Source organism: Oryctolagus cuniculus, chromosome 7 (genome assembly GCF_051225735.1).
Source record: "Oryctolagus cuniculus isolate XC-2025 breed Fujian yellow rabbit chromosome 7, ASM5122573v1, whole genome shotgun sequence".
Taxonomy (NCBI): Eukaryota; Metazoa; Chordata; class Mammalia; order Lagomorpha; family Leporidae; genus Oryctolagus; species Oryctolagus cuniculus.
The window spans coordinates 79,556,682-79,572,803 of record NC_142873.1 but is presented as its reverse complement, the minus strand read 5'-3'; the positions used below and the strand labels follow the sequence as shown (position 1 = coordinate 79,572,803).

The 16,122-nt window shown below is 46.7% G+C and overlaps 1 protein-coding gene across 7 annotated transcripts in view; it reads right to left on the bottom strand.

Moving 5' to 3' along the window:
• The window catches only part of TGFBR3 (transforming growth factor beta receptor 3), a 216,895-nt gene that overhangs the window by 19,450 nt on the left and 181,323 nt on the right, over positions 1-16,122 (bottom strand). For 6 of the 7 annotated variants that reach the window (XM_008264892.5, XM_008264894.5, XM_089300380.1 and 3 more), the window contains 6 exons: positions 15,023-15,357; positions 14,463-14,615; positions 12,772-12,912; positions 12,316-12,474; positions 7,918-8,217; positions 4,696-4,816 (listed from right to left, as the gene is read on the bottom strand). In XM_008264892.5, the coding sequence (XP_008263114.1) occupies positions 4,696-4,816; positions 7,918-8,217; positions 12,316-12,474; positions 12,772-12,912; positions 14,463-14,615; positions 15,023-15,357 (1,209 nt within the window). The remainder of the gene's footprint in view (positions 1-4,695; positions 4,817-7,917; positions 8,218-12,315; positions 12,475-12,771; positions 12,913-14,462; positions 14,616-15,022; positions 15,358-16,122) is intronic. The other variant, XM_070078049.2, reaches the window with a different exon arrangement.

The window sequence follows — 16,122 nt, the reverse complement described above, 5'->3', positions numbered from 1 at the left end:
AGAGTCAGAGAGAAAGGTCTTCCTTCCGTTGATTCACCCCACAAATGGTCACTATGGCCAGGGCTCAAGGGATCCGAAGCCAGAAGCCAGGCGCTTCCTCCTGGTCTCCCATGCGGGTGCAGGCGCCCAAGCACTTGGGCCATCCTCCACTGCCTTCCCAGGCCACAGCAGAGAGATGGACTGGAAGAGGAGCAACCGGGACTAGAACCCGGTGACCATATGGGATGCCGGCGCTGCAGGCGGAGGACTAACCAAGTGAGCCATGGCACCAGGCCTGAAGCATAAAATTTTAAAAGTCCCTATGAGACTCCTCTTGCATATTAGATGGAGACCACTACCTTAACCTGTTAGCTAAGCATCTCCACCACCTCTCTCAGATTTCCCCTCATCTCTACCTTAACCTGGGAACAAAACCTGGCTGGTCCTTTGGAGTGTTTTTATCCTGGAAAGATCAGATGTGTTCCGCAAAGTAATGTTTCTCTTGAATGAACTTCCCAATTGACATCCACAGCTTTCCCTTCCACTTCCTTGCCGCCATCCCTGCCAAACCCCAGTTTAGCTAACAGGTCGGGAGGAAAGAGTGGAAATTAACATGTACTGAGTGCCCATGATATGCAGGTGCTTTTACTTTTAAAAGGCTATGTGGTGGGACTATGGAGACAATTTGGTATTCTAAGCATTTAACTTGCTAAGAAATATCATACGTAAGTCACTGCAAATACGGGAAAGGTATTTATTGTTGTTTTATGTGCACACATTTTTGTGTTTGTACACTAAGTTTCTGAGAAATGAGTACCCCTCCCCTCCCTTTCATCATTTTTCAAATCATCGCTGACGTGGTATAACCGTTTTTATTGTGCAAACCCAAGTATTCTCAAATGCTGTAAAGAGTAGTCACAGCATCCAAAGTAAACAGCAGGAACATGCCTATACTTCAAAATGTTTCAGAAAATATGGCAGGATGGCACCACCTCAACTATTTTAATTGTTTTGCCATAAACCATAAAATGCATAAATGATTCATGTTTTCTGAAGCTTTTTATGAGTTACAATCCAAAGTAAGAGAACTTCTGAACTTTAATGAGCTCTCAAATAGTGAACACGTTTCCTACCTTAACCCTTTCGGAGAACAGACATTTTTTTCTAAAATTCTTCTTCCTTTGAGGTCCTAATCATTAGAGTATTAGGATGTTACCTTAAATACCAATGCACATTGTAAAAAGAGGGGGGAAGGGTAGGGAAGAGGAATGTGAAGAGGCAGATGTCTATATTATTTATTAGAAACTATAATCAACCTCCCTCTAGATCAGACACAGGGCTGAAGAGCACAGGCTCCGGAAACAAAGTGCCTGATTTGAATTCAGATCTACCATTTATGTTTTATAACATATAACATAAACTTGACCTGGGGCCAAGTTTCTGAACCTTTTTTCATACAGAAGTGCTATGGGAATTAAATATAATACTCCATATAAAACATCTGGCACAAAGCCTTACATAAAGTAAATGTTCAACAAGTGTTAGGTCATCATCATCTCCAACATTCTCTTCGTCACCAGCACCAGCACCTACCACGGGAGGTTTAAGTGATAAAAGAAGGGCTGACCCAATGCTGGTTCCCAAGGCACTCCAAGTTGAAAGAGGAGGTTCCATTCAAAACAGTGGCACAGAGGTGGGCTGTCAGCCTAGCAGTTAAGATGCCTGCATTTCATATGGAGTGCCTGGGTTAAAGTCCTGGCTGTGCTCCCAATGCCAGGTTTCTGCTAATGTGTACCCTGACAGGCATTGGTGATGGCTGAAGTAGCTGGGTTCCTGTCACTCATGTGGGAGATCTAGATTGAGTTCCTGGATCCCAGCTATAGCCCAGCCCCAACCCTGGCTCTTGTAAGCATCTGGGGGGTGAACCAGCAGATGGAGGTCTGTCTCTGTCTCTCAAATAAATAATTAAAAGCAATAACAATAACAAGCCAGAGTGGTCCAGAGGAATAACCCAGACTTATTTCTTTAGTCTTGCTGGCCTACTCTCCTTGTCCATAGGAGGAAGAAACACCACCTGATGGATGTCCACACCATCAGCAGTGTGGTCAACAGCAACTCTTGGCTTAGGTGTGAAGTTGCCAATGAAAGCCTTTACCTGCAGCCCTAGAAAATCCAAGTGCTGACAAATCTCAACCAACAGCCGGGAGAGCCAGAGCTTTGCCATGGCCTTCAGAGGGCACAGAGGTAATAGAAGGACAGGGAGGGGTCCCCTTGGTTGGGGAATTTCTACCCCGAAAGTTCCTCCCAGTAAGTGATCTACCCACTTCCAGCAAGTCAATCCTATCAGGCGACTGCTCACGTTCTCTTTTCAAATGAGTAATCCAGTTCCCTGTGGGGCAGAGGGAAAGCACAGACTCCGGTGGTCTTCACTGGGGTGAAATGAGTCCAAGGGAAAGAAACATCGAGGTGAGAGGAGGCCTTCACAGAGCTGAGGACTGCCACCAGGAGCCCTAATCCATTCCCTGCAAAGCCAGAAAGCAAATCTGCATATGAGCCCTTGGAAGCAAGTCAATCTTCTCAATTTGTTCAACAAACCTAAGCAATAACCTTTCTCTAGGCACTGGCTCCTCCACTGAAATCTAGCCTCAATTAGCGAATCTCATGAAACTGCCTTGATAGTGGTAAAAGTTTCTTCTTGAACTTTTACATAAAGAAGGCACTGAACTTTTGGTATAATGACACCAAGTTTAAATAAAAGTAATTACCTAATTTACAAGAGAAATTACTTAGGAAAACACGATCAGTCTTAAAAGCAGCATGTGAATGAATTGCTGGAAGTTATCGTGCTGCAGTATTAATGCCTAATTATTGTCTGGCATGGGAAAGAGCAAGCTGCTGCCTTCAATTACCAGCAGCATTACCTCTCTCAAAATAGGTGAGGGTAACAGACGGAGCTCAAGGCGGCAGTGGCTATTGTGAAACCACTTTCCCAGTACAAAACAGAGCCAACTGTTGCCCAATTGCAATCACTCTGCAACACAATTAATTTATTCTTATTTCTTACCTCTGAGCCCAATATAAAGGAAGGAGTATGTGGGCAGAATATTTACCAAAAAGACTGTATCTCTTACAACTTTCAAATGGTTGAACACCAGCCAATACAATAAAACAAAAAGCAATAAAAAATGATGCTGAAGAACCAATAAGCATCTACTGTGTACATTTTATACCAACTTTAGGATGGCTGGAAAATAAATCAAAAACTGTTCTGCTCCTTCAAATAGCACTGTTGAAGGTTTCAGATGAAAAGGCTTCTGGGAATCATCTGGTCCAAACCTCTCCTTTCCAGGTAAAGATAATGAAACCCCAAGAGGTGAGAGGAGTTCCCATTAGCAGAGAAAGCTAAGAGCCACGCCCTCCGCAGCCACGCCCCTAGGAAGAGGGCAGGTGCCACCATCAGATATGACCATTGGAATGGCACTGATTTGTTCACAAAGGTCATTCAACTGAATGAGAGCAGAAAGCATCCACATGCCTCCACTCTTGTAAGTGCTGCCTGTGCCCAAGCCACTCCTGCTGTCTGGTCTTGCCAAATCCTGCTCCAACAACTCACACCAGAAGTGCCATCCCAAGACTTCCCCAAACCCTAGGTCTGGTGCCAGCACTGCCCAGGTCTCCCAACTAATGCCCAGCAACTGCAGCCAGCCTGCTCAGTGGCTTCAGCCAAGGCCTTTGGTGCCCATGCTTCTCTCTGGCCCTTGTGGTAGTAGGAGGTAGCCTGCAACCCTAGCCCTGAAACACACTGCCCTGGAGGCCCGGAATCCACTTCCACTCTCCTAGCCTTCTCGTGGCTTGACACTCAGATGGCAATGTTTCTGCACAGTGGTAGGCAATTTCTAGACAGTGACAACTGGAATTACCCGAGATGCCTCATGTGACAGTTGCTTCTATCCTGAGATGGGGATGGCTGCCTGGGGTACCCTTGCTTGCTCATGGCCCTTGGAGCCACGGGGCCTCCTATCTGTTTCTAGCAGCTCCTTAGGGCCCAGCTCTGCTTCTCTGCTGGTCTGAATGGCCTGGCCAGTGCCAGGGTGCTGCCCTGCCTGTCCTCCCACTGACGCCACACCTCTCAGGGTACATCCTGACTCTTCTGGAAGACACAGCTCCCCACCTGTTCCTGCATGAGTACCAAGATGCACCCTTGGCATCAAGCCACAAACGTGATTGTGCAAAATTCTGAAAATGGAATTACAAAAAGCAGCTGTCGATCTTCCTCCTGCTGTGACGCCTCAGAGGAGGAATCTTCCCCTACATACCACCCTCTCAAAGGCACCTGTGATTTTGATGAAGCAGCCCAACAGCATGTAGCTGGCACAGGCATGACCAGTAGATCGCCAAAAAACGGGCTGTGGCACCGTGTGCAATTGCCAGCATGCCAGGTGGAACTCTAACCCTTGTCTGCATACTCAGCAAAGAACATACAAATGCCAGGGAGAGTAACAATATGACAGGGTCCACCTTGACCCTGATCTCATTTGTTAGCAAGGAGATCATTGACAAGTGTTTCACAATTCAGCCACAGTGGCAGGAGGAGAACCAATGAAAGACTGCTTAGGCCAAGAGGCTACGTCTCAAGTTACAAATGGGCCCTGATTCTGTCTCTGAATAAAGCAGCGCTGAGGCTTCCCTTCTCCAACTCCACCTCCCAAAGCGCACCTCTGGTGTCTCCTGCCTGGTGGATGACAGCCAGGGGCTTGGTGAACGTCTTCTTATTCTGCATCATGGCCCAGATCATGGAGGCGTCCAGAGAGGTGCAGGCTTCATCCGGGGACACGCACTGCAGAGGGGGGGAGCAGAGCAGAGTGGGGGTCACTCAGCCTGTGGCTCACAGCTGCTTGCTACAGAAAGACAAGAGATCTGGATGTATTTCAAAGAACCTCAAACAGTCTGGGAGATGTGGTGGCAGGCCCAGTGTGTTTCCAGCTGCATTTGAAGATGCGAATTATCGCCAGACACCTTATAAATATTGTCTTTTCCCTCTCCTCGTCTTCCCAGAAAACAACCAGAGGCGTGGGTGTCACTTAGCTTGAAGACTAGAGGAACTAGGTGACGAACGCTGGCCCCTGACCCGCTGTGATGTGTGATTTTGGGAAATGCCTGGCCTTGTGTTGTGAGGTGACAGGTTTTACATTTTTTTTTTTCCAGAAAGATAATCCTGTTGTCCAGTTTGTTTGATTTTTTTTTAATCCTGGCACAGGCTCATGCAAAAATTAAGCTTTCCAAGGTCATCTGCTTTTAATGCTACAGAATGCAGGGCCTGGGGAGTTGTGCCTAGGTGTGGAGGCCAGGAGATCAGCTGCTTATAGCTCTTCTGAGGCCTCAACCCCTGGCTGCACTACATCTGCTGGGAAAAAGTATCATCGCTCTCTAGGACCTCTTCCCTTAAAACAACTCTGGTTTTTTATCTGTGCTCATCAACTGGTTAAATCCAATGTAAATGACACCCACTGGCTTTTGGGGTCAGAAAAAAATACACCTATTGTTTACAAAGCCTTCAGCCAGGCATCCTGAAAGGCTGATAACTCAGCTCTTGCTCCTCTGGACAACAGAAGAGCAAAGACTTCAGACTTCATGGTCACTGCTGCTCTGAGCGACAGAGAGGGCAACCCCTCACCACCCACAACAGAGGAGAAAAGCCTTTGCCCTTGCCCTCTTGTAGGGGGAGATGATGGGGGTTCTGTGGAGAAGTGAGACAACTGAAAAAGATTTGCATTTGACTTTGCTATGAGTTCTTCAGACTCTTCTTCCTGAGTCTGTGATTCTAAGTCTGACCTAACGGCTGACCTTGGGCAAGACACTTAACTCCCCAGGTCTCAGGTTCATCAGAAATGAAAGTTTTGAGATCTTCCTTCTGCAAGACTCTTTGCCTTGCTCACAAGTCATACAAAGTACTCAGAAATCACTAGAAATGGGGCCAGCAATGTGGCATTGGGAGTAAAGCTGCCTCTTGCAATGCTGGCATCCCACATGGGCACTGTTGGAAGTGGCTGCTCTGCTTCCAATCCGGCTTCCTGCTAATGGCCTGGAAATAGCAGCAGAAGGTGGCCCAAGTGCTTGGGCCCCCGCACCTATGTGGGACACCTGGATGAAGCTCCTGGCTCCTGGCTTCAGTGTGACCCAACACCGGCCACTATGGCCATCTGGGAAGTGAACCAGTGATGAAAAAAATATATATATCTGTCTCTCCCTTTCTCTGTAACTCTGACCTTCAAACAAATAAATATTTCAAAAAAATTGTTACTAGAGACATGGAAATATTATCTACAAACATCAAATGGGGAAGATAGTGGCAACAGCTTGTCTACAGCCTCCACCGTGCACACAACGAGCTATGGTCACATCTATGGTCTCGTCTGCTCCTCCATATAGGAGGGAAGCCAGGCCTTAGGATTTCAGCTTTATAGACGAGGATATGCAGGCTCTGAGGGGTCGAGGGACTTGTTTAAAGTTCTGTTAGTCAGTGGCGGGCCTGCCTTCTCAGTCGCCAAGCTCTTCCCACTGTATTCTGCCTTACGAGTAAATGGCCACTTGAGGTTTAGGGTCAGCTCCCATCATGTCCTCTCCTGGGACTTAGAGCTCTCCTTAGAGTGCTCTGAAAGGAAATACTAGGATTAGTGCTCACAGATTTACACACTGAGAAACTGGGGTGTTCCAGGCCAGGCTTAAGGAAAAGGAAACAGCCAAAGCCACCAGTAACGACCCCCAGTAACTGCCAGGCCTCCCCCTTGGATCCCTAACTCCCAAAGGTCATTGTTCCACCCGCAGATAGCAGCTGGCCATTGGAGGAAGGTGAATGCCACAAGGCTAAGGCATCAACATTTCCAAAAGCAAAGGGCTGAACAGATTCCAAGTCAACCTGTGTGTGTTCCTGGATGATCACAATCAGACTTGCTGTATTTTCATTTACGAGCAAAATTCTCTGTGGCATTGTCAGAGAAATGGGCTCCCGGGGAAATACCAGGCTGCAAGGGATTCAGAGTAATGGTAATCTAGCTGGTGATGAGACTCTTCCTCCCACCTCTACACCCACTTCTGACAACCTGTGTATTAAATGAGGGAGTTCCACGCACGCATTATAAATGATACAGCTTGATTCTTGGCTCTCCAGACAATGATTGATGGGTGGCGATAAAATTAGTTTACATGCCGTGTGCATCTTCAGAATGAATGCGCATATGGAATTACACATCATTAAGCCAGCTCACAGAAACGAGCCTCTGGCAGAAGATGCCTTTTACGCACACAAGGCCAACTAATGAGGTATCATAATTAACCTTGCAGATCCCCCTGCAGCACGGCTAGGGAAGGTCAGATGGTTCTGATTTCTGTTATGGCAACAGAGCATCCCAGTTCAGTGTGGGGAGCGACACAAGACAAACAAGATGAACTGATATGAAGCTGAGAAAAATTAAAATATTTGCTAGTTTCCCTTAGCGGTCCCCCTGAGACCGGTCAACCTTATAACTCACACGGAGAAGGTCAAAAAACAACTACAATGCAAGCCTCAGTGGGGCCCGGAAAGATTAATCCGCACACTGAACTTATCCTTTCGGCTCACTGTGCTCTTGGCGCTGCACTCTATCTGAAGAGCAAAGATCAGGCCAGACCTCTCGCTCCCTCGATGGAAAACAGCCGTGATTTATTGCTCATGAGGTACTATTAAGTAGCACGCATGGAAAAAAAATCATACTGTCAGGATTTATTCTCTAAGACTCCATAAAACTCACAATTCCCTGCTAACTGACTTTATTACTTCAACTGGGCAGTTCCAAAAGCAAAAACCTCAACCTGCATTAACCTGGGATGCAACGTCTCGGGCAGGTCACCGCCCCACCTAAGAATGCCAAGGGCACAGTCAACGGCCGGAGGCCCACTGACCTTTGGCAGTCTCTGGGGGTCTTTCTCCCTCTTGGTACACAACGTCAGCTCACACTGGAGAAACAGCAGCGAGGTGTTGAACACGGACTTAAAGACAAAGCTGAACCGCTTCTTGTCAATCTCGGCTTGCAGGATGGGAAAGTGCACCCTCTTGGGACTGTAGAACTTTACAGACTCATCTTTGGGACAAATGTTCTCAATGATGGTGTAATCAGACAGCCTGTCCGGGTTCGAATATGGAGAGATAAAACAAGTTTGGATGGCAAATCCCAGCTCTTGGTCAGCCTTGGTGACAGACACCTAGAAAAGAACAGAAAGAGGAACTCAGAACTCAAAACCTCACGTTTGCTTCAGGTGCACAGGCAGTGCACCTGGGGAGGAGATGCTGTTTATCTTCATTGTCTTAACACATGTACAGCTTTCTTTCTAACTGCCACAGTAACAAACGCTCATTGAAGAAAGAGATACTTTCCATCTAAACTTGATATGGATGGTGACAGTAAGCTATTTAGTGCAAATGCCAGCCTGGAAGATTCAAATACAAGATAAATATGTCTCTCATAAGCCCTCAGAGAGATAAAAATAAAAGCACACCATACACCTCAAGTGAATTTTCCCTAATAAATAAAACAGAGGCAAAGCCTTTAATGTCTTAATAGTGTATACTTGTAAGACAAGCTCTTTTTTAGAATTACTCAAAAACCAAGTAGAGAGGCAGAATCTGTTCCACCCAGGCGGGGAAGGCCGAGCTTCTGCACGGCACTGACCCAGAGTAAACGGCAACACCGCCGTCAGCCGAAGCCCCGCTCCGCTCCGAGCAGGCCGAGCTGGCCCCTGGTGCCGGACGTCATGCACGGTGCAAGCTGGTGGCCATCACAGGCCTGGCAACGCATCCCAGCTGCTCGCAGGACCCTGCCAAGGACTCTCCCTTCACTCGTTAAGCCCAGGGGTATTTTAAGGGAAATCTAAAGTAGAAACGGTTCCAAGTCATCTACACTTCCCTCTTACAAAACATTTGCATGGGCCATGTCCAAACCTTGTTAAGGTTCTTTTCTTTAGAAACAGGAAGTAGTGTGGAGCCAAGTGTAAACAGAATTCAAACCTCAACTATCCTGAACTCGGCTAAAGCCTCAGGGCCAGGCTGGATTCTCCATTCGGCAACACACGAGTAACCAAGTGAACTGGTTCCCCCACCCCCACCCCGATCCCCTGCCTCATTCCTTGGCTAAACTGATGATCAAAATAAACTGAAACACTTGAGAAACACAGTCTCTACACACCCACAGGCCACTGGACTCAGAATCCTCTCAGAAGACATGGAGATATAAACAAACTTTCCATTCTGAGATACCCGGGGAAACCCCTGACACTGCCGGGGCCTTGAACCCATAGCACTGTTGTGAAAGGTCCTTCCAGGGCTAACTAGGCACGGCCCGCCACCACGATGACAAGAAGCAGGAGGGTGCTACTCTGGCCGTTACAATATGCACACTCTGCAGTGGCGTTCCACACGCCGCTAGGCTTCATTGGTTTTTCACACTCTTTCTGACGAACAAGATATTCCACCTTGGAAAGACAGCAAAGGACATACATCTTATTACCAAAGAGCACCCTTTAATGCAACCTCAGAATCCACAATGCAAAAATGTGTAACAGAACCGCTGAAAATCTTTAAACTCGAAGAATGAATGGATAATGGTGGGATGTCTGGGTTACTCAAAATTCTGCCTTAGAGGGGAAAAATCACATCAGCAAGACTGGAAATGAATGGTAGCCAGATTCCAGGCTTGGCAAGAGAGGCAAATCTGAAGAAATCACACCCTGGGACTAGATTTCCTCACCTACAGAATGAGGACTCTGATACCTATGAGACACAGTTACTGTGAGAATTAGCAAACTGGACGATACACACAAACAACACATCTCCGAGTTGGTCAGTGCACATGGCTTGCTAGCAGTACTACTATTCCAGACTGAAATTCTGGGGGCTATAAACGATTCTTTTTTATGTCCCCAAAGACAAGGAATTTAAAAAGAAACTGACATTATATGACCAATCTAGAGATGACCAAAGAACAGGTGGAAAAATGGGTAATGTCTTGGGTTAAAGGAAGAGACTGTGGTCAAGAATAGAGGATTCTGGGAGGAGGAAAGAGGGATATAGGGGAGAAGAAACATGGAAATAGTTTTTATACCCAGTCAATGCCTTAGCTAGCTTTACTGGACGTAAGGAAACACTTTTCCTATCACAAGTGGGGTTCAAACCGGGAGACAAAGACCAAGCAAAGGTGCTATCCTATTAGCAAAACATTCACAGATTTTCTTGTATTTTAGGTAATTTTAAAACACTGGGCTGGCACTGTGGTGTAGCAGTTTAAGTCTCCATCTGTGATGCCAGCTTCCCATGTGGGTGCTAGTTTGAGTCCCAGCTTCTCCTCTTCTGATCCAGCTCTCTGCTATGGCCTGAAAAGCAGAAGATGGACCAAGTACTTGGGACCCTGCACCTGTGTGGGAGACCCAGAGGAAGCTCCCAGCTCCTGTCTTTGGGTCAGCCCAGCTCCAGCCATTGTGGCCATTTGGAAAGTGAACCAGTGGATGGAAGACACTCTCTCTCTCTCTCTCTCTTCTTCTGTCTATAACTCTACCTCTCAAATAAATAAATCTTAAAAAAAAAATCAAAATAAAGTAGTTTATAACCCACTCCCCAATTCTCCTCAATATACTTGATACTTAAAATGGTAGCAAAAGCAAAAAGATTTAGGGGATTTCTTTTTTATCACTTGACAATATCTTATAAAGTTTAACTACAAACACATAGTTGACATAAGAAAAGATATGAATGGACAAAAACCCTACTTACAACATAGCTGAAATAAGCTAGCATTGCGGGGATGGGGAAAGATCAGTCAACACCTCCAGAGAAGGGTCCACAAGGAAGATTGGCCACTGATTAGCATAAACCAGAGCCTTAACCTTGTGCAGCCAGGCACATATTTGGAAAAGAACCAACTGCACTTAAGCAGCGCCCCTAAAGCCCAGAGTCCAGTAGGGAGTTGTTGACCGGCTGCACATGTGGATTGTGTAGCCAGGAAAGCAAGAGGGAAACAGCAATCCTGGATTAGCAGAGGTCTATGGCTAAGAATAGCGTGCAGAGTGCAGTATATTTTCCCCAGTGGAGAAAGAAGGTGCTCCCCCAAGAAAGCCAGCTCTCAGGAGGGAGGCGAAGGAGGAGGGGCAGAATCCAGATGATGGGGGAAAACAGCTTCAGGAGCCAGCAGGCACCCTGCCAGAGTCAGTGCAAATGTGAGAGCTGGTTTCCTTTCCAGAGTAGAAACACGCTCTGACGTCGCCTCCAACATAGGGACGTTTCCCATTTCGACCCCCTGAGCTTCTCCCCCCTCCAGAGCCCCCCTTGCAGCTTCGCAGCAGACGACGACTTCCCTCCAGGACCAGCAGACAGCGTGCCCAGCTGAAACACCAGCTGTGAGACCTTGGACAAGCTTCTGCCTCAATTTTCTCAGCCACAAAATGGAGATATTATTAGTCTATTCATGTAAGATTGCTCCAAAGAGCTAATTAATGACTACGCTACTTACAACCCTATCTGGTACATACTAAAGCTGCAGTAAACAGTTACTGTTATTATTTCATTATTACCACCATTACCTAATGTTTTCTTGTCATTCCAGGTGTACGTTATGCATGGCTACTACTGAAATGTGTAGGAAATGGTTTTAACAAATTTACACATTCAGAAACAAGCTAGAAAAAACAGTTTTCATGAGATATGGTAGCACATAGGATTTCCCTTAGAAGTGTGTGTAATTTGAAAGATGATATGGGAGGTGATTTAATTCTGACATTGCCTCTGCTTAACTACTGCTCCAAAAATGCTAAGATTGAGGCCAGTGTTGAGCTTAACAGGTGCTACGCCTGTGGGTTCCTGCTACCCAGATGGGAGATCTGGATTGCATTCCAGGCTCCCAGCTTCAGCCTCAGCCTAACCCCACGTGTGGTGAGCATTTGGGGAGGGAACCAGCAGATGGGAGCTCTCTCTGTGTCTCTTTTTCTCGCCTTCTCAAATGTTTTTTAAAAATCCAGCTAAGGTTAAAATGAACCCAGAGCTTTATTAGAATTCACATTTTCTGATTTTTTTTCTTTTTTAACATTCCTCTACAAAAAAACACTCTCTCTACTTAACCTAATGTATTAAATCCTGAAGTTTCCTGCTCTGGTCAGAAGCCAACCTGGAAGTGTTTTCTGAGCCAAGCCCTCACCCAGAAGCAGCCAAGTGCTCTGGGGGCAGGGGAGGAAGAGGAGGAGGAAGGGTGCAGAGTGTGTTCTAGCTAATGTCTGAGGAACCATAGCTTGGGACTAGCCTACAGGATCAGGCCTCACCTCAACATAGATGTGCCCATTTTCCGCCACAGAGAAGACTCCCTGGGAGGGCACCAGGAAGAGGTCGGTGTTGTACAGCTCCATGTTGAAGGTGATGTTCTCATTGGGCTGGTCCTGGTAGGTACTGGGGTTCCCCAGCTGCCGCAGGCTGCAATTAAACTGCGGGAAAGAAAATCAAATCATGATCACTTGGTGGGTGAAGGCCCCATACCTTCATGAGCTCTTAGCCTTTAATACAGGCTTGTGTTTTCTGATAATCCCTAACTAAAGGCAACCAAACATGAAGGTGCTTCAGAAAGTTTGTGGAAAATGGATTTAAAAGGTGAGTTTCTTTTGGTGAAAAAATTTCTGATATCCACGCAATGGTTTCTTCAGAAAACACATTTTCCATGGAGTTTTTGATGACTCCTGTAGATAACACTCTCTGTAAAGTACCTAGTGAAAATGAATCCTCACCACCACAATTTCAGGACGGCTGGAGAAGGCAGGCTCTCCTTCATCCATGTCTCCAGGAAATCCATTGTCACCTGATTCCAAGTCTTCATAACCCTCAGGCCAGCCACTGCTATCCCCAGGGGATGGGACCTGAATCACAATCTACAAGGCAAAGAAAGCACAGCCAATGCTATAAAACCACCAAGCCACAAGCATGTAGCTCTACCTTACACCCATGGAATAAATCAGATGCAAATTGAAAACCTGACTTTAAAACAGACACAGTAACAACAAAAAACTCTACACATTCTAGGATTTCATTGTCAAAGAGGTAAGCAATAAGAGAATCGTAGTACAGGTTCAAGTTAAGATCTGAACTAAAATTTATATTTTCTCTTGTCAAAAAAGCAGATTTCTTCCATAACTATATTGAGGAATTACAAATTAATCCAAATAATGGAGAAACATTAGACCCTCAAATGGAGTTGAATGGGGTTGTCACTTGTCTATACTGCAGAGGGGGATTTCTCTTACTAAATAAGAGTCTAGATACTAAAAACTCTAGGAAGTACAAAGACTCGGCCATTGTAGCGAGCTTTAGTTATTTGTGTCCTTTAAGATTTGTAAAAAGTTTTATTTGAGCTAGAAACCAGGATTTGGGGGAACTCAGTACAGGCCTCTCATGTGGGTGGCCTCTGCCTGAACCATCACCGGCTGCCTCCCAGTGTTTCCACGAGCAGGAAGCTGGAATTGGGAGCTAGAACTAGGCCTGGAACGCAGGCACTCCGACACGGGGCGTGAGCCTCCTGCGTGGCATCCTAACCATCGTGCCAAATGTCCACCCTTAGCGTCTTTCTTGGAAGTGGAGACAGATACTTGATAATTTCATAAAGGCCTTCTCAAACTTGAAATTCTCTTCTTGGAGGAAAAAGTTTGCCTACTTGTGGACAAGACCCAAGTGAGGTGAGAGAAACCATGCATCTGGTTGCCCAGTTGTGCAGAGATGCTTACTGACAGCCCGAGACATTAGGTTTTATTCACATAAGAACCACGCTATTTGGTCCTACGGTTGGCCACAGAGAGAAGTCATAATCATCCTGACAGCGAACACTGTGCCATCAGAAATTTTTTTTTAAATCTCCAAATTAAGACTTTTTTTTTATTTGACAGGTAGAGTTATAGACAGTGAGAGAGACAAAGAGAAAGGTCTTCCTTCCATTGGTTCACTCCCCAAATGGCCGCCACAGCCGGTGCTGTGCCGATCCAAAGCCAGGAGCCAGGTGCCTCCCCCTGGTCTCCCATGCGGGTGCAGGGCCCAAGCACTTGGGCCATCCTCCACTGCACTCCCGGGCCACAGCAGAGAGCTGGCCTGGAAGAGGTGCAACCAGGACTAGAACCCGGCGCCCATATGGGATGCTGGCACCACAGGCGGAGGATTAACCCAGTGAGCCACGGCGCCGGCCCCACCATCAGAAATTTTAAGAAGGGAGTGGGTGAGATCACCACAACTCCAGCTGAGCAAACAGGGCCTTCCTATTCCTCAAAACTCACTGTAAAAGCACACAAAACCAGAGTTCGGGGTCAATGTAAACCCCACTTTGTGGAGAACCAGCACTTGACTTTGTGCAGGTTCCTCCTCATTGTCAGAGACATATGAAGACTTCCTTTAAGGCTCTGGCAGAAGGCAAAGCTCTATTCTGGAGAACACTCACCGAGTTATAGTAAACCACACCATCAGGGGCTAGGCGCCGGTGCCGAGTACCACAGCCATTCAGGGGAGACTCCAAGATGAAGTGGGTGCCATTCATCTTGGCCTTGCAGCTAGGATCCAACAGCGTGAGCTCCATCCCGGAGTAGCCGTTGGCCTGAAACAACAATCAACAAAGACATGATGGAGGGCCCCCAGGCACTTCTGCTTCGCACAGGCAACAGACGCTGCCTGGTCTTCCAAGTAAAGGGGGCACAGGTGCACGCTGTGCTGTACTCCCAGTCACCTCTTTCCAGCCATCCAGCTCACAATAGCCCAAGGCCTGTTGGTCTTCAAGAGCAAAATACTGACACACAGGGACCCAGAACCCTTGCCCCCCTCACAGAGAACAACAGGAGCCAGGTGAGGATCACAGCTAAGGGGAAGTGGGTCCATCCAACTGAGAAGACAGAATCAAGTCTCCGGGGTTCAACCGTTTAAGAGCCAGAGGGAAATCATGAACACAGCCCAGAGCAACAGTGGGGAGGGGGCGGCTTCTCTGCTCTCCTTTCCGATTGCACTGACCTGAAAAGAATCTTTTCCTACAGCCACAGTCAGCTTTTCACTGTCACACTTGACTGACAGAGCCACATCCACGCTCCCTTGCACCTCTTCCGGCTCTCTAGGACTAGGAAAGAGTTGCATGCCGGGGATGACACGGTCCTTTGGCCTGGGGACCCTATCTTCACCTTCTTCCTTCCGGCCTCTCCTGGAGATATCTGGGAAAGGGAAGGGGAGACCTCCATTTCGGCCTCCCCCTCCCCGGAAGGGCGGGTTTTCCAGGGTAGGCAAGGTGCCAGGGTCCAGCAGGATGCGTAGCTCGGGAGGGATGGCATGGACTTCCTCATCTCTCATCTCCTCTACGGTGACAGAGAAGGCAGAACATCATTAGTGTGGATACCAGGCCACAATTGTCGTCAAAAAAGCAGAACAGGAGGAATTAGCTGAGACGAGGCAGGTGTAAAATTACTTTTAACAAGCAATGCATATAAGCAATCAGGAATCTGAATTCTAGTCCTGCTGGTCTCTTCAACAAGCTGAGTGGCTTTGGGCAACTGGCCTATTCCTCTATACCTCAATTTCTCAAAATTTAAAATTAAGGATTGGATTAGATCAGTGGTTCTTAATTTTGACTACACATTAAAATTACTCTGGGAACTTAAAAAAATAGCCCTATGCCCAGGTTGTACCCCAAGCCAATTAAAATTAGACTCTCCAGGGTAAGACCCAATCATTTGTAAGCTTCAAGCTCCCCATGTGATTGTAGCGGCACAGCCTAGATAAAGACCATGGTGCTAGATAATTTCCAAAGCCCAACAAGATACAAAATTCTGTGACTTCAGTAAGTTATAAAAGGCAGTACTATTCCATTCAAATACCACTGAAATACTTTCCTTGAATCTAGAGATTTTTTTTCAACAGTTTTTCTAAAGATTTCTTGAAATAACATTGCTATTTATTATTTATTTTTATTTGAAAGGCAGGAAGAGACTGACAGGGAGAGATCTCACTTGATTCCCTAAATGCCTGGAACAGCCAGGGCTGGGCAAGGCCCAAGCCAGAACCCTGGAACTCAATCTGGATGTCCCATGTGGGTGTGGGCCCCAGGCACTTGAGCCATCAGC